A 27830-nucleotide genomic window follows, 5' to 3' on the forward strand; every position below is an offset into this window, starting at 1 on the left:
AACGAAGCAACAATAGTGGTGGGAGACCTAAACGCAAAACATCCTGCGTGGAACAGTTGAAACACTAATAATAATGGGAAGAGCCTACACAAATTCGTTATCACAAGAACCATCATCATAGCAAGTCCTGTTGAACCAACACACTACGGACCACTGGCCAAACCGACGAGCTGGATATAGCCATTTTCAGGAACACCCCACACCAATTCCAGTTACAGGTTATTAATGATCTTAGCTCCGACCACAATCCAGTTCTGCTTAGCCTAAGCGGAGAGGCAGAAACCATCTCCGGACAATCCTACACAAATCTCAAGAAGCTCAACGCAACTCTCTACAACATCACAGTCCCTTTCCCAACCATCTCCTCACCCAAAGAAGTAGACACAGCGATCAATAAACTGGAAAGTACACTCCTCCACCGTTATCGCTCCAGCTCAAACTAAACTGCTCCCAGAAGAGATTCTAAAGCTTATCCGCAACAAAAACAGGATTCCACCTCGATACCATGCAACCCTTTCACCCCAGGATAAAAAGGATGTTAACAGGGCAACAAACCTAGTCCGATATGGAATCAAAGACCATACCAATCAACTATGGGAGAGGAAACTAAGCCCCTTACATATTGTAGATAACTCATTATGGAAAATGACTAACGCCCTTCGCAGCGATTACCCAACATACAACCAATCCATGGAGAAATAGGTACAGTCTACCGAGATGATGAAAAAACAGAAGCTTTTGCAAACACCCTGGAGCTGCAATTACAACCAAATTACACTCACGCAGACTTGCGCGTGATTAAAAAAATCCACAAGCAAATACGCTATGCACTACATCATACCACCAGCCCTGACAAAACAAGCTATACTACACCAAATGAAATATACCAAATCATCAAGAACCTCAATAACAGAAAAGCACCAGGTCCTGATCAGATTTCAAACAAAATTTTAAAAGTACTCCCTCACAAAACAACATCTAGTAGCTATCATCAATGCGATGCTAAGACTCAACTACTTCCCCACTCGCTGGAAACAGGCAAATATAATCCTCATCCACAAACCTGGGATACAAAACGAAACGGACAATCTAGACCTAATCCCAAAAGAACAATTTGGTTTTCGAACTATTCATTGCATAACTCAACAAATCCATAGACTTATAGAATACATAACTATCGGATTTAATTGGAAACAACAAACAGGTGCAATCTTCCTGGATGTGACGAAAACCTTCGATAAAGTGTGGCACAAAGGCCTCATCCACAAACTAATACCTGCAAAATACTCACTAAACCTCATCCAAATCATAGACTCTTACCTGAAAGACCGAAAATTTCAAGTGAAAGTCCGTGGGCTCAGATCTCCACTACAAGAAGTATCACAGCAAGTGTCCCGCAAGGCTCCATATTATCGCCGCTACTCTTCAACATTTTTATCTCAGACGTCCCAAGCACAGCATCAGTCACAATGGCTTTCTATGCAGATGACATGGCGATACTGACCAGATCGCTCACACCATACGTAGCCACACAACGACTACAAAACACAGCAACGAATCTTGAAAAATGGTTTCGGAAATGGAGAATTGATGTCAATGCAAACAAAAGCACAGCCATACTATTTACAAGGAAGAAAGCAGACCATCATGGAGCAGTCACGATGTTCAATACTGATATCCCATGGCAAAAAGAAGTAAAATATCTGGGAACCAAACTAGATAACCATCTCAGCTTCAACTCCCACATCTCTCATGCCTGCAACAAAGCAACCTCAGCAATACTCAACTCCCCTCAACTCAACTGTAGAAGCAAAGTCAGTCCAGAAAACAAATTAAGAATTTACAAAGCAATCATCAGACCCATACTAACTTATGGTTCACCAGCGTGGAGCCACACCTCTCCTAGCAATAATAAAAATAAGGAACACTATCCTCCACCAAGACTTGCCAGACATACCTACGTTTCTCCTCCAGATAGCAACCAAGTACTTTGCTCAGGCATCACTCCATCCCAAGTTACTCATTCGTGAGTCATCAGATTACGATGAAAAAGACAGGTGGAAACATAAACTCCCAAATTCGGCCCTGATCACAAATTGGAATTTATACACAGCCCTAATAGGGTGAGCCAAGTGCTCAAAACTTTCTTTCTTTAAACAATTAAAAAAAATACCGATTACGGGTTAAAAATCCAAGGGGTTGATGTGCATCCAGCTATAGAAGTTAGTTAGTTGTAGGGATATTTAAATTATCAAATGTTTAAACATTTTCAAACTTCACCAATGAGATATAATCGATGTTGTACGAATTTCAATTCGTTGCTCGCAATCGCAGTTTGATTTGAAGTACTCGTAGGTGTCTGCTCAGTACAGTGGGTTTTGAAGTCCAGTGTTTTTATTAATTTTATTTAAAAAACATGCTCAGTCCCTCATCAAAAATATTATTATTTAGATTTTCCCTTTAAACAAGGACAGGTGGCAAGAAAAACTTTCTAAATTTAAATTTGATTCTAAATCTCAAGGAAAAAAATTTAGTGCATCCGTTAGGAAAGTATATAAACGAGCCATTGAAAGCGAAGATCTCAATGCCGGCCCTTCCCACTTACAAGAAACCAATTCTGACAGGTAATTCAGATAAAAGAGAAAGTGATAATAGTTATGATTCAAATTCAGATTCAGGTTTACAAGGTTCATCTAAAAAGATGAAAAAATCATATATGCAAAAATTCAAAGAACAATGGTTGGAGAATCTCCTTCTTAAATCATGGATCATTTCAGGTAAATGTAAAGGACACACTGTTTATCGTACCTTTTGTGGTAAAAGCATTAATCGTAGCAAAAGTCTGATGATTGGTCATGCAAACATTCCAAAACACAAGCCGAATGTAGAATCTAAAAGAAGCACACCGGTATAAGGTCATTGTTTAAATCCAGTTTCAAATACCAGTCGGAAAAACAAATTAAAGAGACAGAATTAAGATTATGCGCGTATGTTGCAGAACACAATCTGCCTTTGAGGTTTATGGATACTCTTCCAACCCTATTGAAAAACAATTGCCCCTAATAGTGAAATTTCTAAGAAAATACAGTGTGGACGCACTAAATGTAACTGTCTTATAAAAATGTTTTGGCTGTAGATTCACTCAATGAAATCTCAAAAACAAAAACTTCAAAATACATATTTTTCATTAATTATAGATGATTCAATTGACATTACAGCAAATAAAGCTCTAGTAGTTGTGGTTCATTACTATGATGATTCCACAAAATAATCAGAGAATTCGTTTTTAAATATCATTGATGTTAGTGACGAAGCAAGTTCAGCATTGTTTGAAACTCTAATAGAATTATTAAACAAGCTGAAGGTGTCACTTGTAACTTTCTTTTGACAAAAGAAAAATTGAAACATTTATCAGCTACGGACTTTACTATTTCTGAAGAGTTAATTAATTTAGCAAAATCTGTTAAAATAATGAATAAATACTTCCAGTGTTTTTCTTGTGTGTAACCCCTTATATATATATGTAAATAGCATATTAAATAACTGAAAATTTAATGTTACATTATTTACATAAAATGTTACATAAAAATTTAGTACTTTTATTTTTTTCAGATTTAGTATCTATTTCCTGCATAAGTTGGTGCAAAATGTTTTTGCTGGGTGGTCGCCCTGTGTATACCCCGCGTGGTGGCCGGGATAAGAATAATCCCACTGTAGCCCATGCATGTCCTACGAGGCGACTAAAATGGGTAACGAGGGAGGGGTAATGGATGGCAATGCTGTAGCAAATGAAGTTCTAACTGAGGCTTGGCTATTGCTGTTACCCACCTGCGTTAATGGTCAGAGCTTATAGTCTATATTACCCCATTCATAGGGTTTATTTTACAGATAACGGGGAATATGAAAAGCATTCTTTCTTAATCCATCTAGCCACAAAAAAAAAAAATTAACGTGTTGCATCCGTCACCATCAACAATAATATAGTCAAAGAAACTTTGTTATTTTTTCATCATCATTATCATCATACGTATCAAGGATTTAGGCCTAGCATGGCCTATTCCGGCCTTAGAAGTCATCGTTGAATCGTTTAAGAGGACGTCCTGGTTTTCTTTTTCGTAATGGCTTGTACTTTAAGGCTTGTTTTGGTAATCTTTCTGTTTTCATTCTTTGAACGTGTTCCATCCATTTATGTTTATATTTTTTAATTTTTTCTATTACTGGTTCTTGGTTTAATTCTTTCATAATATCTTCGTTTCTTTTGTGATCAAATAGGGTACTTTGCAGTTTTTCTCATAAACTTCATTTCTGCTGTTGTTAATCTTTGTTTGTCTTTTTGTTTTATTGTCCAGATTTCGCTTCCATACATTAAGACCGGTAAGGCTAATGTATTGTATACTTTTAGCCTGGTTTGTTTTTGAACTAGGTTTGGTTTAAATATAGAGTTAATTACACCTGTTATTTTTAAATATTTTGCAATTTTTACGTTTATATCTTTTTCATTTTCATATATGATCATACATCCCAGGTAGTTAAATGAATTCACCTGCTCTAAGATCTTGTTATCTATTACTGTTTTAGTTCTTGCTGGATCTTGTCCTTTAAAGGCCATAGTTTGTGATTTTTCCGTTGATATTATCATATCATAATCTTTGGATATGTTATTTTTTATATTTATAATTTTTATATATTTTTTAAATTTATAATTTTTAATTAATGTGTACTGCAACTAAATCTACTCTTTTGTTGGGACATCAGATAGGTCTTAGATATGATTACAAGTTCAACAAGTACTGAATAGCTTCATGGCCTGAAATACTGGCTTTCCTAAGTGCAATTAAAGGATAAGAGAAATTACTTCAGTATGTGAGTTTGGCGTATTCGCTTGGTCTGTTTGCTTGGTTGCATGAAAAATCCTGCAGATTCTTTTTGTAAAAATCCTTCCGTCTTTTATTGTGAGGCAAGGTGGGGCGGCTACTTACCTTCAACTGATAAACTGTAATAAAATTTCCTGCTTTCTAGACGGGATTTCTACTGTGGATCCTTCCATTTAAATGGCATCAACTAAACCGACTACACTACGAATGCTCACCAACAACGGGGTTCATTTCCTCTTCTGGCATCTAGATCATCTCCAACAAGAAGCAGCAGCTTTTTTTCTTTTTTTTAAAGATGCCTTCTCTAATGAGTCGAAAACTTCTGTGCCTCTTCTGTACTAAATCCTTATGTATTACAAGCACACAAAAAGGGTCATTGTCTAGTTTACAATTCATACGAATGCTTTATTTAATTTACCTCTTAGTTTTGATATCACTGCTGACGATATATTTCTACCGTCTATTATCTACTATATAAGTCTACTTGGTTCGAATCTTATCCTCATTTCATTGGCATAAATCCATTCTAAACGTTCCCAAACGATGGAGTATTATGCTGAATCCTGCTAATGGTATATTCCTAAATCTGTAATGTGTGTGTGTGTGTGTGTGTGTGTGTGTGTGTGTGTGTGTGTGTGTGTGTGTGTGTGTGTGTGTGTGTGTGTGTGTGTGTGTGTGTGTGTGTGTGTGTGTGTGTGTGTGTGTGTGTGTGTGTGTGTGTGTGTGTGTGTGTGTGTGTGTGTGTGTGACCCGCGCTTCTACTGCCATAATGAGATGAAACAAGAACCTAACAAAAAAGAAAACAGAATGTGTCTTTTCAAAAGTTTGAGAACAATATCATATCAACTGAACTTCATAACATAAAATTTAGGATGACCACCCTCCCATCGTTATAGTTTGAAAATAAAATAAAATGAAATAAAATACAGGTTTGTTTACTTTGATCTCAAATGAAACTGAAACCATTCTAAATATGATTAAAATAATAACACCTAAACTTTAATTGAAACAACAACATATCGAGAATAGTGAGGCTCAATGTTTATTATAGTCCAAGTTATTTCATTATCTCTAATGAATATATGGAAAAATGACAAGAAAGGAAGGAGTGAATGACTAGCAATAACTATAATTTAATTTTAATTCCATAAGTTTAGCAAACACATTAGAAATAACAACAAAAATCAGAATTCTTAGCTGTCCCTTAAAAGTACTGGCTACATATCACCATCTTCAGCAATTTCCTGATATTTACCCTTTGATAGTAGATTAATATTAATGTAAATAATTTAATATTAATATTATTTACAATAATATTAATCTGCTATCAAATATTAATGTAAACGTAATCAGGTAGTGCTGTCATAAGTAGTATTCCTCCAAATCAATCTATAACTTGTAAGCAGTCCAATATTATTATATATTACATTGCATTCTTCTAAGGCACTTCTGACTTAATCAATCGACCTAGACCTTGATCTTCTGTGTGGATCTGTGTCTCTTCCTATCTTACTCCTGATCTTGGCATCACACACCTGTTTTGTAACCTTTCCTCATCCATTCTATTTAAGTGATCATAAGACCTTAGATTAGCATTTATCACACATTTTGAATGCAAAGGATGTCAGGTTCCTTCCTAATGTCTTCATTTTTAATATGAGTCTGCTATTGATGCTGTCTGTGTTTAGGTCTGTACGTTTTTCATATCTGCAGTCTCTAATCATTGATCAAGTGCTTTATTTCTAGCCCAGCTCTCAGATTAATAACTTAAAACTGGTTTGAACACAACCTTGTACACTGCTAGTTTATTGTTTTGGCTAATTTCTCTCTTATTCCATACACATTTATTCAATTGGCACCCCCATCATATCAGTTTTGTTTATTCTGTTGTCTATTTTCCAGATTTAAACTGCTATCTTCACTAAACGCTGTGCCTAAACAGCTTAATTATATTACCTGTTCTGTAGACTCTCCATTCAGAATGCAGCTGAAGTTTTTTATGTTCCTGCCTATTTTCATAGTTTTAGTCTTTCTGTTACTTATTTTTCATTCCGAGTTTGTTACAGCTACTATTCAATTTAATTAGAGAATCCTGGAGACTTGCACTAGTTCGGTTTAGGAGTACAAACATCATATGCATAACGAAAAGAAAACTAAGTTTGATATCTCCGATTCTAATATCAAATTTTATTGCCACTTTTTTTCATAGTGCGATCCATATAGATTATGAATAAGATTGGAGATAATATACATCCTTGTCTTACTCCTGATTTTACATCAAACCATCTTCGTATATTTCCTTCAATTCCAACTACTCATGCAACTATTAATATTACAAAATATTAACTTCAGTTTTGACTTTACAAACGTTCCAGCACTAGAATGAAATAAAATCATTTCTTTAAGGAATTTACGGCGTCGCGTCTTTTATGTGCGTTACAATAAGAAGCGACTCTTGACAAAGGCGAATAAAACTTGCTATGCCATTATACTGCTATTATTAAAATAGTTTTTAATCACACCGTCGGTTTTTTCTTTACTCCTTAAAGAAACGCTTTTTTGATCTAAGATGCACAGTGTATAACATTAAAGTATCTCATACATTTTTACAGACTATATTATGTAATGGTGTACTCAACTGGAGGAAGTATACAGAAATATCCTTGACAAATTACACAATCTTAATAAAAATCCTTCTCAACATTAGATTGAGGAGGTAGATGTAGTTTTATAGCACTTACTTCCTTAAATCGAAATAAACATTGGATCAGTGAGCATTCCTGTTGCCAAAAATCTTTAACTGTTTTACGAACAGCTCAGAAATGAAAAATCAGAAGCAATATTTAAGATAGGATTAAGATTATATCGTGAAGCCGTAAATGATGCTGAAATGTGACTCAGTTTTTTTTCGAGATAAATACTAATGAACTTCAAAGTACTTTTTTACTAATATTCACTACAAAAATCTTAATGTATAATAATTATTCCCTATGATACTTATTTTATATAACAAAAGAACACAGAGATTTTATATATTTAATTGCATTTACTTATTATTATTTCTATATTTATTCAATATTTATTTCATTAAAAATATGACTTACACTTGAATCGCATGTTAACCATTGTCCATGTAGTAAGTTATCTGAAATGCTGCCTCAAGAAGCTTGAAAAATACATAATAACGCACACATGAATCATATCGATCCCTTAGATTCAAACTACAGCATTCTATAGTACATCATTGCTGTATCATGCGAATTTCATCATTACAGTGCTATGTGTATATTATTTCATTCAGTACTCAGTACAGAATTGGGAATTAAAATGTAAATGAACTAATTTAAAATCTTATTGTTATTAAAGGAAATTTTAATTGTTATTAAAAGAAACAAACGTTATTCATGTGACCGTTGAATAAACATTATCTTCCCATCTTCCAAAGAGACATCGCGATTCGATCTTGAAGTCACATTTTTAAAGGAGATTTTCTGTATTTTTTTTTTTTTTTAACAATATAATGACGGTTCATCTTTTGCGTACTTATAAGTTCGTTCTAGTGTCCTATAAGAGGAAGATTTTCTACATTTTTATATTTTCTATATAATTTTTAGCATTTTCTATATAGGACCAGGAGATTGCGGCACTTGTCTTCCGTAATCTCTTCTCTGAAAACATCGATTCATTGATTGGATTGGATTGCATTGGATTGGCGAGCTCGAGCTCGCCAATCCAATGCAATCCGAGCTACAGAGGTTCTGATATTCGTAGACTGGACATTATTATTAATATTCAATCTATCATATTTTTCAATAATATAATGTTTTTAAATTAAATTTTAAATTAAAATGTTTTTAATTTCGTACATAGTGAGTATTTTGTGTGGTATTTTTCTAAAATAATTTCCTCTCCTCGGACATAACCAAATGTGGAAGTTTCAAGTTCAAGATGTCATCTTGTAAAAGATGATCGCAGCATTAAGGATGTGTCCTGATACAATGGATAAACAATTAAAGATAATAACAGACAGAGAAGCCTTAGGGAAGCCATGCAACGCTTTAGCGATCCAACTTGACTGATCACGATTGATTGCCAAATACGTTTCATATTTTTCCCATCACGGAACTAATATGATAAAAAGATCTATTTCCTTACCGTTAACTGTAATTGTAAAGCGTAACTGCATTTCAATATTTTTTAAATCTCGAACCAAGAAGAAATACTAAATATCTGCAGATTTTAAGCATTTTCAAGCTTAAAATCTTCAGGCAGAGTATCCGACATGTCCTAATACGAATTTACTTTGAAAATTGGTGCTTTACTGTATTTCAACTCATGCTCTATAAGGATATGGCGCCATGCCACGTGTTGTCCTTTAATGCCAAGATGATTAAAATACTTTCCATTCATAAATGACATCGTATAGCATATTGGTAAACGAACGCTATAAACGTCATAGAGACCTTGTTATTTTCAAGGACTTTTATAATTTATAACAATTTTACTGGCACATAAAATATATGGGACATTTTATTATTTTGACATGCTGTATATTCTAGAGAAGTTCTCTCTCTCTCTCTATTTTTAATCAATACGTTTGAATATCTGTGATAATTTTAAATGGGAGGTGGTGCGTGTGGCGGGTGAACAGTCACAATGCTGTGGACTCTACGAGTCATATCGCACAGCGATAATTTGTGATGAATACGAAAATGAAGAATTCCGCTTGGAACAACAAAAAAGTAGTTATTCAATGACCTGGAACAAATTCTTTACACCAGAACAGCACTAGAAAGCCTGGAACTGATCTATTAGCGTGATAAAGAGATATGGTTGATTTGCACCAGATATAACTGTTACAGGTCATTTCGATGATTGGAAGAGTTACTCATAATTTCCGATAAAGACTTTTTTTAAACATGATATTTTCAAATCCTTAATTGTTTAACGAGATAGACTGTAGAAAATAGTGGAATCGTCTGAATTGCTTTTTTCTTTTTTTCTCTCATGGACAGAAACTCTTATTTTGCAACCAGAATTCAAATAAATGAATATCTTTCTTCAACGTTTCGATCATTCGTAAAAATCTAGAGGTTCTTCCTTTTTTTCATTGTACGTCAAAGTCCGAAATATTTTCTGGTAGTGATGCAAACGGATTTCGAATCCAATCGCAGTTTTGTGTATGGCTTGTGTAAAAAATAAAAGCGGAGCTTCTGAAGAATGCTCGGATGTTGTCGTACAAGTGCTAATAGTTCTTGGTAAGGATTAGAATTAAAACACCGACAAAACATTGCAAACTAACCGTTATTAATCTTATTTTTCCAAAGCTAGTTTAGATTTGAATCACGTGATCAGTACAGGTTAATATATTTTTGTTTGGTCCTTCATTTTTCGATCTATCTCACTTACACACTTCAGTGTGAAATAGCAAAAACTAATTTTCTGATCCTATTTCTTTGCATAATCTTGCAAAAAAGCGGGGACTATAGCTGTTTAGATTTAATGAAATTTACTATTTCAACGATATAATTTAATGTAGACATTAAATCTGGTGGTAAAATCCTTGCCACGAGAGCCTCTCTATGAACAAAACAACATATCAATTGAATGTCAGAGTTTTTAGACCGAACGTTTGGCCATTAACTATTCCTGTCATTGCGCACACCCATCCATTAACTGTTCCTGTTAACTATGTTAACTACCCATTAACTATGTTAACCACCCATTAACTATGCGCACACCCATTAACTATTCCTGTCATTGCCATTAAATATTCCTGTCATTAACTATTCCTGTTAACACTGTTAACTACCCATTAACTATGCGCACACCCATCAATATTCCTGTCATTGACATTAACTATTCCTGTCATTGCGCACACCCACTTCTACTGAAGTACTCACAAATTCAATAGAGGACGGTTTTAAATTTTTATTCGGAAAATATCAAACCTTATAATTAGAAATACTTTTACACATCATACATAAATAATACTTAAAGAACAGTTATATATATCAAGTAATGAAAATATTTAATATTAAACGAATATTATTTCAAAATCAATTCGTTTTTAATAAAATTCTTACCATTCAGTTGAGTAAGTGAAGCCGTCTTTAATTAATTTTTTAAAGATGAAAATTTTAAAACTGAAGACGAATTCAAATAATATAGTACAAAATTGCATTAATATTCCAAATACTGTACCCGGAAGCCTTTTTTACTAACTTCGTTCTAACTGATTCCTTTTTCTTTCATATAATGAGATGTTCAGAAACATATAATTCCATAGTAACATTTGCTCAAGAGTTGGTGTCACATACTCGCCACGTTTTGAGATTTGTGTTTCTTTTCCCGGAGAGAGACTTACACTTTGATTTTTAACTCTTCCTCTACAACGTTGCTGCTGAGTCATCTGCCAAAGTAAGTCCATATTATTATGAGGGTTTCAAAAGTGTTAACTCACCAGACGAGGAAGTGTGTAGGTTGCGCAAAAGAATTTTATTGTTTAGGAGAGGAAAAATGCATTTCAAGCAACAACAAGCACGAGTATTCATTTTTGTTCCAACCATTGAATTCTCTTTCAAGTCTGCTTGAATGACTATAACTTCAAATGCTTTGTGAAATTCAAAAGTGGGCCAACCAGTCTTCAATGCTCTCAAATTTAGAATTATGTCGAGGATACTAAAGGGCTATCTTTGCTTATGCACTTGCCTCAGCAAAACATATCTGCTTCAGCATATGATTGGTTAATTTAATTAATACTTATATGGGAAAGCCCTTATTTCGTATCCACAGAGGAAGCAAACCAGGATTTTTTTTCCGCAAAAGAATCAAGTTTGCTTTTCATATTTATTCTTATGGCGAAATACAATCGATCTACAATTAAAAAAAATTTCTCAGTGAAATCTAAAGAGATCGGAGGTAGATTTTTTTTAGTGTGATTACAATCACAAAAGGTTGTAAACCGATAGAACATTAATACCGCGACTGGAATAAATAATGTTTTCTATTTTACTTTATTAATACTTTTTTTATTGATTTTTTACACAATTTGGAAACTAGTACATTCCATCTGCAGGGGAAGGTTCTCATTGTTTTTAAGTGATTATATGTTGCGTATTCTTCTTTTAGAAGAAAAAAAAACTCTGCTCCCTGCAGGTGTCCATTTAACTAAAAATATCAAAATCATGCAGAAGTTAGGTAGTCACTCACTGTTTCTCAAGATCCATGATCAGAAACTGCTTGAGAGCTCTACTGTTGAGTATGTGAATTACTATACAATAAAACGGGAAGAATGATTAAGAAGTTTATTCCGTTTGTGACTAAGTTTAGGCCTTAGATGTTGCTAAATGGACAAGCAAAAAGGGTTGTGCGTCAACCATTATATCTTAAACGGTATGTTGAACAAAAATTTAACACTGTCTTCATATTATCCATTGTTTCCATTCCTCCTGGATTATTTGAACGAATCCTTTCTTTGTGTACTGTTAATACTCCCAACAGTGCGTAAGATTCGTTTCGTTCCATCATGAGCGAAGCCAAGCTCCAGATAACGTTTTCCTTGTCTCATCAAAAATGGATGTTCGCACAATTCGTCGATTTTGACAGGGAATTACTGTAGTCGTAAATAAATGCAGATGTATTTCATGCATTTCTTTTGATATTTTAGCAAAATGATCGATGGTAAGAATGTTCAGGTAATAATTATGTTCAGGTAACAAATCAAGTGAAACGAAATTTTTTTCCGGAAAAAAATAAAAATTATGTTAGAACATTTATATCGTGAGCAGCTGCCTAGAAGAAGTTCAGGTAATAATTATGTTCAGGTAACAAATCAAGTGAAACGAAATTTTTTCGGGAAAAAATAAAAATTATGTTAGAACATTTATATCGTGAGCAGCTGCCTAGAAGAAGGATTTCGAATGGATAATTATGAGGAGAATTGGAAGAGCGCGTGATAGGAATTTTTCAAACGCCTTCTAATTTAATTTCAATAATTTCTTTTGATGATCAAGTAGGTGATAAATTTCAAGACCCGGTGTATGTATAATGGCCTCGAGTAGGGAAAAAAGTGTTTTGTTTGCACTCTAGACCAATCTTTAGCCTAAAATCGGTACTTAGGATTTACAGTTGGTGAGAAGGGATTCTCATTCCATCACCCGCTTATTTATGCTCAATGGCCTGCCATAGGTAAGAAACTTGGCTACGTATAAAACCTGTAAAATGGTGTATTCTTATGTCCAGTTTGCTTGTATTGTGGAATGATTAAAATTAAATTTACTCAGATTAAAATCACTTATTTCAGTTATTAGCATCCTATGTCATTCCCAGTACGTTCGTCCAGGATCAAAGGACAATGTAAGTAACCACTGAACTGTAGCGTCTCGGTAACATCTTCAATATAAATTTAAACTTAAGAACAAAACGGTAGTTCATTCTTACCTAAGAAAACTATTTAATTTCTTTCTTTCACTGCGTCAAAAGCATGATAATAAAAATATGTCATTTTGAAATCTCGATTTTATGGATCTTCATTTGGGCTTTCAGTAACCTAATCTCAGAACAAATGAAATGTCGTTCCTTCAAGTAAAAATAAACGTAGACTCACACCCGACTAATGATTTTGCTCTTTTAGTGCATAAGAGAGCCTTGCGACACACAGGCAATGGAACACAGTACATGACTAAGAGAAAATTCTATTTATACATGACTCACAACTTTTCACTTCATGAAGAAAAAGCATTAGACGCACTTAAGATTAAGAAGTAAAAAGAGAGTATAACTTAATAACGACAAAGCTCTCCTATATTTGTTAGATAATTTGCATTTATAACTTAAACATCAAATAGCACTACATTATATCAACAAAGTTCATTTTGATTACAAATTTTTCCCTTTTTAGGTTTTAATATACAAGGTTCGAAAAGCCACATGATTGCACCAGTGATGAAAACAGCAGCAATTATTAAGAAGAGGTTGTCGTACAATCCTACGGTGTCTCGAAAATAGCCTAAAAGAGAGAAACAACAACAAATAAATAAAGTATATTACACATAATTTCCGAAGCTTTTTTCTATTTTTCTAACAATTACGTCAGTTGACTATATATAAACTCATCACCTGATTTTAATGAATACTATAATAATTAATTAATTAATAATTAATTAATTAATTATTATTAATTAATCATTAATAATAATAATAATAATTATTATTATTATTATTATTATTATTATTATTATTATTATTATTATTATTATTATTATAGACTCTGCTGAAGCTGTATATAATAATCTTAAACTTGCATTTAATAAAACATATAACAAAGCATTAACAAAAAATAAAAATACGCTCCCAAACGACAAGGATAACAAACAACATATTAAGAGACGTACAAAGAAAATATGCTCTATGAAAACAACTTAGGAAGTCTCCAAACAATATCGCTTTACAAGCTGAATACAAAAAAAAAAAAAAAACAGAATCTCCTAACAACATAGATTAGAACGGCAAAAAGAAACTACTACAACAAGGAATTAACAACAGCTCAGAACGACATAAAAGAAACCTGGCACCTGATTAATGAAATGCTGGACAATACACACAGACCAATGAACCACTGCCTCAGAATCAATAAAACACAGCTTTGCTTGCGACCCCAAATTCCTCAAACAGTTGACAAACAACTTTAATCAGCACTTCGTTAACTCTGTTCAAAAACTACAAGAAGCGACCTTTCCTCACACAAACGAACATTCTCTACTAGGTCCACGAGCAACCCAGTCAATGTAGTTCCTCACAGTAACAAAAGAAGAACTGTCACTTGCAATTTAACAAATTAACCCTAACAAAGGACCGGGATAGACGGAATCAGACCAAAAGACATCAAGAAACACTCAACCAACCTACGTCCAGTTATAAAAAAACTGATAAATAAAATCTTCGAAATGGGACATATACCTGAAACATTAAAGACTGCATTAATCACACCCATACACAAACATGGAAAAAGAAACATTATAAGTAATTACAGACCCATCGTCACATTATCTGTAATCAACCAAATCATGGATCGCATTGTGCACTTCAAACTTTCCACATGCGTTGAAAAATTTCAAATCATTCAAGTCGTATTCAATGACCTAACAAAATCACTTGACACATTAACACACAAAACCTTGTTAAGGAAACTAACGCATATCGGAATTGGAAGTCGTCTACTCAGTGGTTTAAAGCATACATGAAAAACAGGAAGCACATCACACGTATAGGAGCAGCATACAGCAAAGAGGTATCGGTAACCTGTGTAGTACCACAAGGAGCTGTTCTATCTTCCCTTCTATTTAATACATACACACACAACATCTTCCCCTAAAAAGTAAAATCTTCCAGTACGCAGACGACACGGCCATAGTATCCATTCACAACAACGCAAATATCGCTTACACAAATATGCAACAAGACATCAATCAAATAACTAACTGGTTAACCGATAACGGCATATATATAAACTCTGGAAAAACAAAGCTAATGATATTCAAAAACCTCCAAACCCTGCACATAGAAACAAAATATCTCACTATCCGACATTCACCCACCTATACACAAAGCGCTGAAGCTAAAACCATAACCATCACACAGGTGAAAACAACACGCTATCTCAGACTTCACTTCGATGATGATCAAAGTTGGAATAGCCATATAAACTACCTACACACCAAGCTTAGGATAACAGCAAGCAAACTATACCGATTAAAAGACATTGCCCCGACACACATAAAAATACTAATCTATAAAGTTTTATGTGAAAACATTTTAAGATATGCAATCACATCATACGCATTCTGCGCAGACTACAGACTTAACAGGCTACAATGGTTGCGAGATAAAATGGTAAAACTGATATTCTAGGAACAATCCACACCTATGCTGGCGGCACAGACACAACACAAAATATTTAAAGTGAAACACTTATGCCACTACACAATCATGTTAAAAGATTACTACAGCCCAACCTATAGAGTAACCAGAACAACATATCAGATAACAAGACCACAGTCAACATACTACATAGCATATAAGTACAACAATCACCACGCCAAAGCCACCGAAACCTCTATGTACCTGACATGCTAAAGAAATTTCCGTTCGACGACAGAATCCTAGGGACATACAGAGAGCTAATAATAATCGTATGATGATACACTGCCGTGAGTCCCCTTTGCGGGGGAGGTGCGGCACCATCTCAGTCCTCCCAAATTTCATCTGGGCTCCGGAACCGGCATAGCTGATGAATCAGACCTATGGCTAGGTCAGTATTCCTGACTGTATCCGTGTGTGTTCACTGGACCGGTTTGCCTGCTTGCTGGATGAAAAACCCCAGATAATCTGGTGGAAAAATCCTGCTGTTCACGCCCAAGACCGGCTAACTTGGCTATAGCTGAGAAAGATCCTTAAGCTCCTCGCGTCGTCGACGGGAATCGATCCCAGGACACTCCTTCCGCAGGCATATGGTTGCGAAGCGCAAAGCCACTAGGCTAAACGCGTGGAGTATACAGAAAGCTGAAACAGGCGCTATATAAATAATATAGTGAGAAGGAAAATTAGAGAAATTCCTGTTTCTCTCTCTCCCTCACACCCTGCCCCCCCCCCCAAGCCTATGACAAACCCCACTACAAGGACACAAACAAACACACTATGTCCAAACCCAACTCTACTTGCAAAAAAAAAAAAAAGTTAAACTGCGAAATAGTAGTTGAAGTCTTCCAAACACGTACCAAGAAACAGTAAAATCAACACCCGGATTGCCACCGGTATAGAAACATAAAATCACGAAACCACCGCCATCTATTATCTTCCTCAGAGCAGCTCTGCAAAGCTTCGAGGAAGAAATCGGATAGCCCGAAGAAAAGAAACAAAGAAAATTATTATAGTAATTATTATTATTATTATATGATAATATCATTAATATAATATTACTATATAACAAGACAAAATGATGTAATAAACATTATTATTACTAAAAATTATGTAAATAATGAGTTTACGTTATAATAGTGAGAATTAGGTAATATAACATTTTAATTGTTTATGTGTAAAAACTGTGTAGAATCACGTTCTCAAACTTTTAAGGGAAAAAAAGTAATCTACAATATGTAATATTATTTAACTTGTGTAAAACTGAACTATATAATTGTAAATTATTACTATGATTATTTAAAATAAATAGCAAAACTATGGTATGAATAATATTATTGAAATCTCATTATATGTAGCACTTAGTGCTGAATCTTGTAAAATAATATACTGAACGTTACTCAAGATGATTATTGCATATATGTAAATATTTGAGAGATCAATTTAAAATAATATTATTATTATTATTGTCTGCGCGGTTAGCCTAGTGGCTATGCACTTCGCAACCATATGTATGGGGAAGGAGTGTCCTAGGTTCGATTCCCGTCGGTGACGTGAGGAACTCAAGGATCTTCATCAGCCATAGCCAAGCTAACCAGGCTTGGCGTGGACAGTAGGATTTTTTCCCCAGAAATAAACTAACCCTCGACACCGCAGGGTAAAAGGGAGATGAGATTATTATTATTATTATATGAACACGGACTATAACTTATAAAGCATTGCCTCATAAAACTTACTCAGCCAGTTTCATGTACGTTAGGTACACTTCACCAGGCTGTATTAACACAAGATTGAAAAAATCAGAGAACTGTATTCCTGTTTGCAAGGACAGAATAGATGGGATGAAATGTCAAGTAAACAATGAACACGTGCCAACTTATGTACTTGCTGATATTGTTGGTATTACATTCCGCCACGAGCTGTGTATTATATGCTAATACGGTATAAGCGTGTTTTTATAATAATAATAATTATTATTATTATTGATGACCAGAATCGATGCAGGTTGATGTCAAGGTTTTGTTGTACTGAATAGAAATATGCATCATTTTTGAAGCTTCTTCAAATTCCTTGAAAATATAGTTTTTGATAAATGTTCAGAACTTCATTAATTGGTTCGGTGGTATGTCAAACTCGATTTATGTTTATCAGTTTATTTTCTTTTCCACATCTTCAAAGTGTTCCAACATGCGTGCCTCTCTGAAAAGCGACGTTTGACCTACACAGCATATGCCTCATGAACAGTGTATCTTGTGGACAACTGAATTCTTAGGAGAGAGGGAGTTTCTTGGAATGTAAAACTCTTGAGATTTTTATAGGGGAATGGAAGTTATTTTTATCTCATGACGTCGAAATATCTGATGGAGTTTTGTTCGCAATATTGTGAACGGAAAGAGTGACAGCACGTTTATAGCCTTGTGCATTTGTCGATATCTTGAAGAGAGGAGAGGGTTGTAAAATTTTGTTGACAGTCTTGTCGACAATAAGATCTTTCTCTTCTCTATTCTAATTAAGATGTTATTAACAAAGGGGAATAATGAGAAGCACCTGGTGGCTTCTGCTAGTGTTGGCAATATAGTTGAGGCCAAAGCTTTGGCTCAAACAATATTCGTGTGAACACAGCTGTGGTCACTGATCCTGTTTTCAAACAGAAAGATTAATAAGTCCAAAAAAAAAAGGCAAAATTTCTGGTTCATAGATGGAACCACACAGGAGACCTCGTCAACTATAATCTGAAGTGAAATCCATTTAAATTCTTATTCATCAAAATCTCAAATTGAATAAAAATAGATGCGAATGGCTATTATAAAAGACTTTCCATATTTCGCCTCCCAAGGAATTCGGTTTATCAAGAAAATATATCATTTTCTAACATCAAAGAATTGCTCTGTTTTCCTTTCGCAATGACGCCCATACATACCCACCCAGCACGTGTATATATATACGATTAAATTTCTTAATCCTCAGCATCGCCTTGCGGTACTCTGACCTGAACTAGCGCTGATTAACTGAGAAGAAATTACAACGGCATAAGCGTAGCTACTAAGAGATTATAGATATCAAAGTTGAAAGTTCGTTATGAAAACCGACAAGTTAAATCTTTTTTATTATTATTTTTTTTTATTTGTAAAGGTACAACTTTATAGCAAGACAGAGTCATAGAGAAACCCATTTTTACCAACCAAATCTGCGCATATTTATTTATTCAGATCAATATAAAGTTAAAATTTAATTTTTCCATAGGTATTGAATTGTTTCTATTTAAAATGTTCTTGATCAGGTCCCATTTATACGCACGAGCTTTCTGAAACAACCTAGAAATCATCGCCAACTTTTAGGTAGTCCCCTTGTGCTCATTTGTTGTATGGTCGACTAATTCAAATGTCATTAACCTTTTCAATTATTTAGTCACTTATCGTGAATTTAATGTTTTCATTTTATTTATTTTATGGTAATTCCGCCTATGAAAGACTAGAAACCTTTAATTAATCAGTGCAATATAAGAGCTAGATGTTAAACATTCATCTTTCATTCTAGAGATCCAACATGGAAGACTGTTTAAACCACTTAAAATTTGGAATAGCCAAAATGGTCACACCCTGAGTAATAAAAATCCTTTATCAACGAACTACAATGATATTTTAATATATTCAAAAAATTTTATTACTTAGATGCATAATAAATTCAAATGATCAAAGTCTACAAACGAGACCTATTTTAAAGTTATTCAAATTAAAGTGGCCATTATACATACGATAAGGATAACTTTAAAAAAGAAAAAAAAATGTGTTCATTATTTTAGATTTAAACTCAGTATTTATGTCGTTTTTCTACAATAATGTACGTACGCAGTGTGGGTATAGTAGATTATTAAAATGTGAAAGTATTGTCGCTTGTTGTTCAAAATTCGCTAGTAACATCCAAAGACATAGCTACAACAGTGACTGAATTTTTACAGATTAAGATGTGAATTACTACGATGAGACATTGAATCCTGTATTTGGCACTATACCTAACAATGAACCAAGTCTATCTCAATATAGTGAGCGGAGAGATGTTAAACTATAAAATGAAATTTATTCTCCAATTTTTAGGCAAAATTCTTGTTTCTTCAGTAACAGATGATAACAATTTTCTTGTAAATGAGAATTTATGAAAAAAGACATGCAACTGTTAACTTAACTTTTTTTTAAATTAACATTTCTGGCATAAAGGGTGAAGCAAAATGCTTTTCATACTCCTCGTTATCTGATAAGAAAAAAGGTGAGTAGAAAAATTTATGAGCCAATTGCTAGCCCTGAGCGGGCTTGAAGATTAGACGTTAGAATTTGAGTTTAGGATGGCGTTTGGTCTTTTATGTTTGAAGTAATCTGTTGCATCGTAATTAGCAGCTAGTTGACCCAATTTGTTGGGGTGTACAGATGCTTTTGAAAAGAGCTTTGTTGCTACAGTCTGTAGAAAAGTGTAAATATAGGGGGGAGGGACATCTGTGTCCCGATGGAGTTGCACGTTTCTTACGAACCATGGTGCGTTTAGGATCATGCGTAGACATTTATATTGCACACGTTGTAGCTTGAGAATATTAGTATCAGCGGTATGACTCCAAGCCAGAGACGCGTAAGTGAGTATAGGACCATCAGTTTGTAGATAAGTAATTTGATTCTAGTGTTTAGTTTAGTGTTCCTGTTGATTAGACTCTAATCAACAGGATTAGATCTTCCCAACCTTTTTCACGTCACAGTACAACTCACAAGCATACATAATTTCACCGTACACCTCACAAGCATAAATAATTTCACGGCGCACCTAACAAGCATAAATAATTTGACGACACACTATGAAGGAACATTTTTCTGTTAACATGATTAATTTCTTCTATTTCACACAGGAATTCAATTAATAAGATCTTTCTTTCAAATATTTTTGCAGTGTAATACATAAACATTCCAGGTAGACATTCGTTTCAGATAACTCTTCTTTTTCGTTTATTTCTTAAGAAATAAACGAAACAAATGGAATGAAAATACCTAATCCATACATTCTCAGTGATCGATATTTGACATAGTTTTTATATCGCATCTATGAACTAAATTGTCAGATTTGACTGAGTGAAATTGTGACTAAATTTTTAGAACACTTATTTTATGAAATTATTTTTAATAGAATTAAAATAAATGCAAATAAACAAGCCATTGGATAGAAAGATATAAATCACATGCAACTAAAAATACTACTTTATAATCGAGGATATAAAATAGGCATTGTAACTAGGGCATCCAAAATACCGGAACACGCAAAACTGTGTTTGGAAAATGCCTATTAATGACAGTTGGAACTGAAGCAGAGTAATGATCTTCTGAGTCATAGATGCAAAATGTGAGAGAGGAGGAATGGCGCCTATGACATTCTGGGAGGTCGCCTTCACACGTGCGTAGCTAGAAAAGAGCAATAAAGCGAAAAGGGAACCACTCGGCAGTCTAGCCCTCCGGTAGCGCCGCCCCATAATCAGGACTTTGCAGTTAAATTTTTCGCTGCACACTTCCAATCCTTTCGCGGCACACCAGTGTGCCGAGGCACGTCGGTTGGGGAGCACTGGATTAGAGGATAGAGTTGAGCAATGGTTTTTGATATCTTTACACGGAGAGTCTTGATATGGCAGCTGAAAGTCAGCCTTCTGTCCAGCAGTAAACCAAGGTATTTGACCTCAGTTTACCACGGGATTTTTATATTAAATAGGAAGATGTCCTCTTTAGAAAGCATCGGTCTTCTGGAGAATAGCATGGATATGCTCTTCTGGGGGTTCACTTGCAATCTCCATTTGACGAACCATTTTTCAATCAGTAGGTTTTCTTGCAGTTTCTTGATGGCAAGATGAGGTTCTAAAGATCTGACTAATATCGCTGCGTCATCAGCATATAGGACTTTGAGAGATGACAATGGATTGTGCGGGATATCACCCATGTATATGGAAAACAGAATCGGTGGCACTAAGGAACCTTGGGACTCCAACCAAAATGCGTTTCTGTGTTGATATCGCACCGTTGATCTTGATTTCCATACGCCTGTCAAAAAAAGGCATGATTTAATTAAGTGAACCATTTCCAATGGTATTCCAGTTGAGATCAATTTATCTAGTAGTTCGTAATGCCAAATGTTATCGAATGCACTGGCTATGTCAAGGAAAACAGCCCCAGTGCACTGATGCCAATTGAATCCCATGGAGATGTATTCGACTAGTCTATGTATCTATCGTCTCTGCTGCAATTTTACCCAGATTTGATATAAGGGTGGCTGGTCTATAACTTTGAGGCAGTGTGGGTCTTTTCCGTCCTTATGGATTGGAATTATGTCCGCCACCTTCCAGCAGGAAGGGAAATGTTTGAAACGGAGGATGGAATTTGTTATATTTGTTGGTCAGATGTACAATACTATACGAGGCAGTAGCTTTATCACCTTGTTGGTGATGCCATCAGGTCCTGGAGTCTTTTTGTTTTTTAATTTCTTGATTATATCATATTTCTGCTGGTGATGTGGGTGCAATTTGATTGGCGCATGTTACAGAAGATTTTAATGAACATCGGACATGTCGATAGATCTTGTAGATGTGATTGAAGTCTAGATGTTCATATGACGGTTTACATTGCATATCTAAGTTTTCTACTATTGCTTCAGCTTTATCTGCATCAGTGTGGATGAAGCCTAGATCCGTTTGGAGAGGGGGAAGAGATTTGTTTCTAATTTTGATCTTTCTGATTAGGTTCAAAATGGAGTGATTGTCCGGAGAGATAGAAGTCAATCTTTCTTCCCCAAAGTTGACTGTTATGTGCTTTAAGGGCATCTCTCACTGCAAATTGAGTCTATTCAGGATTCGTTTGTCTTGCGGTGTGCGGGTATTGGGAAACATTTTTCTAACCTTATGTTTCTCATTGATCAGGTTCATGATATCTTCTGGCAAGTGGTTGGGCCTGAGGGTAGTTTTGAAAGTATTGACTGCTGTAAAGGCTGTGCTAATTTGCTGAGTCAAAACAGCTGTTTCAATTTCATCTTTGGATTTTATAAGCGGAACGGGACAAATATATTTCGGGAGTACTTTGGTCAACCTTTCCCAAGATATGAATGAGTGTGTGTGGGGGAGGGGAAGACAGTTTTTCTTGGTTTCCCAACTGTAGCAGTATTGGACTGTGATCAGATGAAAGATCATTAACTGTCATTAAACTGTACTGGAGTCTCACATTCTGCAGTATGGCTATGTCCAAAACATCAGCACTGCCATACGTATTATGATGGGTAGGTTCAGTAGGACCTGCCACAACCATGTTGTTGGATCCTATATACTTAGGTATATGTCGGTTTTTATTGGTAGTTCGACTGTTCCAGGCGTTTAAATCACCGACAATGATGACAGGCTCTCCGATGCCCAAGATGGTGTCCAAATCCGAGGACTATAATGATTTTAGTGGAGGATTGTATGGTGCAAAGATTTTTAGATTACCAGCGGAGGTCGTGAGAACCTCTATACCTGTAACCTCTAATTTAGTAGTAGGTGGGATATTTACAGAGTGATGACTAATGAAATTCTTGATTAAAATGGCAGTGCCACTTTCCCTGTTGGTCAGCCTGTCAGTTCTGTACAGCTGGTATCCTCAGATTTTGGGGTTGTCCGATGATCTCAAATGCTTTTAATTTATCAAAACTACATCCGGCTGATATCTTTGGGTGAACTCTTGGAGCTCCAAGATCTAATTTCGAAGGCCGTTCGCGTTCCTCGCAATAATCTGTAGCGAGTCTAGATTTAGTTTATTCCTATTCATGAGTGAGCGCTGTGATGATTATAATTTGTGTATCCTTTAGGAATCTATTGGTAGCGGATGGTGAGGGGTTGGATCTCCTAAAGTCTAGTAGCATGTTTTCCAGAGAAGATGTGATAATAGCTGTCAGGTTCGCGTGTGATGCTAGCTGATCCTCGTCATGGGTTATCTGTATAGATCGGACTACATACGCATATGTCCTTGTCTGTCGATGCTGAATTGTTCTTTTAAGGGTCTCTGGCTGCAGCAGATTGGCTTCTGAAAATTTTTCCTGGTCTTTAAGCGGCTGTGAAGCTGAAGCCCCTGATGTGGATCTACTGGGAGAGGAAGAGAGGAAGAGTGTCAGTCTGTCTCCGATCTTCTGCTTTTTGGGTTTTGAATGCATCCTCTATAGTTGGCTGTGTGTTTAGACATTTAAACTCAGCCTTACCCATTTTCAGGGCATGACCTCAAAAAAAGAGGCCCTTTTCCTTTAGGGTTCTGGGCTGATTTTTAGTCCACAGATGGACGTTAGGTCATATATATGTTTGTAAGCTTGACGGATGTCAACTAACTAGTGGCATCGGAGTCTTGTCTTTTTTGGTCATTCTGCTGACCGTAATGGGTGGTAGGTCCTGCTGGTGTATATCAACGGCCACTTCTTCTGTGGATAGTCTTTAGGCACACCTCTGAGCACTATCTTCAGATTTTTTTCAGACCCAAGTGAGAAGGTGTGGTAGTGAATGCCTATTGCATTCGTTTCACCTGTGAGTTTTCTGTAGTGCATCACTGTAATGGGCTGAATCTTGATGCCGTCAGTGACATTTTTTGCGTAGTTATAAGAGATTTGTAGATTGGACATGGTAGCCCTTAGAGACATCCATCTTTGTTTTTCGCGCAGTATAATCGGAGGTATCCTTTCTCTATTGGAGGTAGAGGAGTCCTAAACAGGACTGTCGTCTTCCTTCCATCCTCTTTTAGTGGTTCAGAGGCTGCGGTTTTGCGCTTCTTGAGTGCGCTGACCTCCGCGAAGTCAGCCTTTCATCTGCGAGAACATTGTCGTCGTCATGCCCCGGCATAGAGTATAAATTAAGTTAATATTTTTTGAGAATCTTTTTTAAGTATATTTATGGCTAGTCCTCTGTCCAGTGACTCTACCAGGCCGTCAGCGTCAATCCAACTCATACCAAGAGAACGAGGTGCGAAATCACTGCTTAAGATCGTGGGTCCTTGAGCCTGCATAGACGTCTCGTAGACCCAATCAGTGGTAGACCAACAAAGAGAATCCCGCAGTCGCAAAAGACTGCCAGAAAAACCAAGCGTTGAAGAAATGCGTGAGTAACAGCAAATATTAGTTGTATAGTACCCTAATAAATGGGAAAAGGAGTGTCAAGAACTCACTTGGCCACAGAAAACCTACCTACCTAAAATACCATGTATCTACCACTGGTCCTCATAGCGGGTGGGGGCTACATGACCATCGGACCTCGTGTATATTTCATGCAGAGGGGGGAGACAGATGGTTTCAAACTGTGTTAACTATAGTGCAATGTGAGTTTCCCGAAAACCCTTACATAAAATTCATAAACTAATACGTCCGATCACATCAAAAGTCACCAGCGAAACCAGAATTCACAATTCAGAATTCGAAAATTCTGAATTATATCTATTTAACTTCTAACTTCTATGGCTGGATGGACATCAACCTCTTGGATTTTTATCCCGTAATCGGTATTTTTTTATTTTAATTGTTCAAAGAAAGAAAGTTTTGAGCACTTGGCTCGCCCTAATCAGGGCTGTGTAGAAATATTTCAATCTGTGATCAGGGCCGCCTTTGGGCGTTTGTGTTTCCATCTGTCTTTTTTCATCGTAATCTGATAACTCACGGATGAGTACGTTGGGATGGAGTGATGCCTGAACAAAGTACTTGGTTGCTATCTAAAGGAGAAACGTAGGTATGTCTGGAAGGTGTCCGTCTTGGTGGAGGATAGTTTTTCTTACAAACCACGGGGCATCGAAGATCATTCGGAGGTATTTCGTTTGGATTATTTGTAATCTTTTGATGTTGCTAGGGGAGGTGTGGCTCCACGCTGGTGAACCATAAGTCAGTATGGGTGTGATGATTGCTTTGTATATTCTTAATTTGGTTTCTGGACTGACTTTGCTTCTACGGTTGAGTAGAGGGTAGAGTTGAACTATTGCTGAGGTTGCTTTGTTGCAGGCAAGAGAGATGTGGGAGTTGAAATTGAGATGGTTATCTAGTTTGATTCCCAGGTATTTTATTTCTTTTTGCCATGGGATATCAGAATTGAATATCGTGACTGCTCCATGATGGTCTGTTTTCTTCCTTGTTTTTGGCTGTGGTTTTGTCTGCATTGACATCAATTCTCCATTTCCGAAACCATTTTTCAAAATTCATTGCTGCGTTTTGTAGTCATTGTGTGGCTAGGTATGGTCTACGCGATATGGTCAGTATCGCCATGTCATATGCATAAAAATCCATTGTTATTGATGCTGTGCTTTGGACGTTTGAGATAAAAATGTTGAAGAGTAGCGGCGATAATATGGAGCCTTGCGAGACACCTGCTGTGATATTTCTTGTAGTGGATCTGAGCCCACGGAGTTTCACTTGAAATTTTCGGTCTTTCAGGTAAGAGTCTATGATTTGGATGAGGTTTAGTGAGTATTTTGGAGAAGGAGAGTTTATTAGTTTGTGGATGAGGCCTTTGTGCCACACTTTATCAAAGGCTTTCGCCACATCCTGGAAAATTGTACCTGAATGCTGTTTCCAATTAATCCGATAGTTATATATTCTATAAATCTGTGGATTTGTTGAGTTGTGCAATGACCAGTTAGAAAACCAAATTGTTCTTTTGGGATAGGGTCTAGATTATCTGTTTCGTTTTGTAGGCGTTTTAATATTACTTTTTCAGCTATTTTCCTAAGCCCTGACAAGAGGCTGATAGGTCTGTAATTCTGGGGGAACTGAGGCGCTTTCCCCGGCTTGTGGATGAGGATTATATCTGCTTGCGTCCAGCGAGTGAGAAAGTAGTTGAGTCTTAGTATCGCATTGATGATAGCCACTAGATGCATTAGTGTTTTGTGAGGGAGTGCTTTTATAATTTTGTTTGAAATCTGATCAGGACCTGGTGCTTTTCTGTTATTGAGGTTCTTGATGATTTGTTATATTTCATTTGGTGTAGTATAGCTTGTTGTCACGGCTGGTGGTACGATGAAGTGCATAGTGTACTTGCCTGTGGATTTTTTCAATGAAGCGCAAGTCCGCATGAGTGTAGTTTGGTTGAAATTGAAGGTCCAGGGTGTCCTCAAAAGCTTCTGCTTTTTCATCAACTCGGTAGACTATACCTCTTTCTCCATGGATTGGTTGTATGTTGGGGTGATCGCTCCGAAGGGTGTTAGTCATTTTCCATAATGAGTTATCTACAGTCTTTAAGGAGCTTAGTTTCCTCTCCCATAGTTGACTCTTATGGTCTTTGATTGCATATCAGACTAGGTATGTTGCCCTGTGAGGCTCTTGTTTATCCTGGGGTGATATTGTTGCATGGTATCGTCTTCTAATCCTATTTTTGTTGCGGATAAGCTTTAGAATCTCTTCTGGGATCAGGTTAGTTTGAACTGGAGCGGTAACGGTGGAGGCTGTTGCAAGGCCAGTTTGGATTTTAGTTTCCAGTTTATTGATCGCTGTGTCTACTTCTTTGGGTGAGGAGACAGGGCCTGTGATGTTGCAGAGAGTTGCGTTGAGCTTCTTTAGATTTGTGTAGTATTGTCCGGAGATGGGTTCTGCTTCCATGCCTAGGCTAAGCAGAACTGGATTGTGGTCGGAGCTAAGATCATTAATAACCTGTAACTGGAATTGGTGTGGGGTGTTCCTGAAAATGGCTATATCCAGCACGTCGGGTTTGCCCAGTGATCTGTAGTGTGTTGGTTCAACAGGACATGATATGGTGATGTTTCTTGTGATAACGAATTTGTGTAGGCTCTTCCCATTATTATTGATGTTTCTCCTGTTCCACGCGGGATGTTTTGCGTTTAGATCTCCCGCCACTATTGTTGCTTCGTTTGTGTCAAGGAGCTGGGAGAGATCTGAGGCTAGGAGTGTTTGCCTGGAGGGTGCAGACTGCATATAGTTTTAGACTACCTGTGTTGTGAGTGTGTATTTCAATTCTAGTTTCGTACAGGTTTGTAGTTGTTGTTTTCTTGATCTCATTGTATCTTATGCTTTTTTTAACAA

General features: G+C 36.1%; 1 protein-coding gene across 1 annotated transcript in view; it reads right to left on the reverse strand.

Moving 5' to 3' along the window:
* Positions 1-27830, reverse strand: part of LOC150109965 (monocarboxylate transporter 14-like) — a 68476-nt gene that overhangs the window by 32065 nt on the left and 8581 nt on the right. Inside the window, exon 4 of the mRNA XM_090400551.1 lies at positions 13738-13884. Within this exon, the coding sequence (XP_090256677.1) occupies positions 13738-13884 (147 nt within the window). The remainder of the gene's footprint in view (positions 1-13737; positions 13885-27830) is intronic.

This window comes from Typopeltis vanoorti, chromosome 1 (assembly GCF_054136105.1).
Source record: "Typopeltis vanoorti isolate ZY-2024b chromosome 1, IOZ_Tvanoo_1.0, whole genome shotgun sequence".
Lineage (NCBI taxonomy): Eukaryota > Metazoa > Arthropoda > Arachnida > Uropygi > Thelyphonidae > Typopeltis > Typopeltis vanoorti.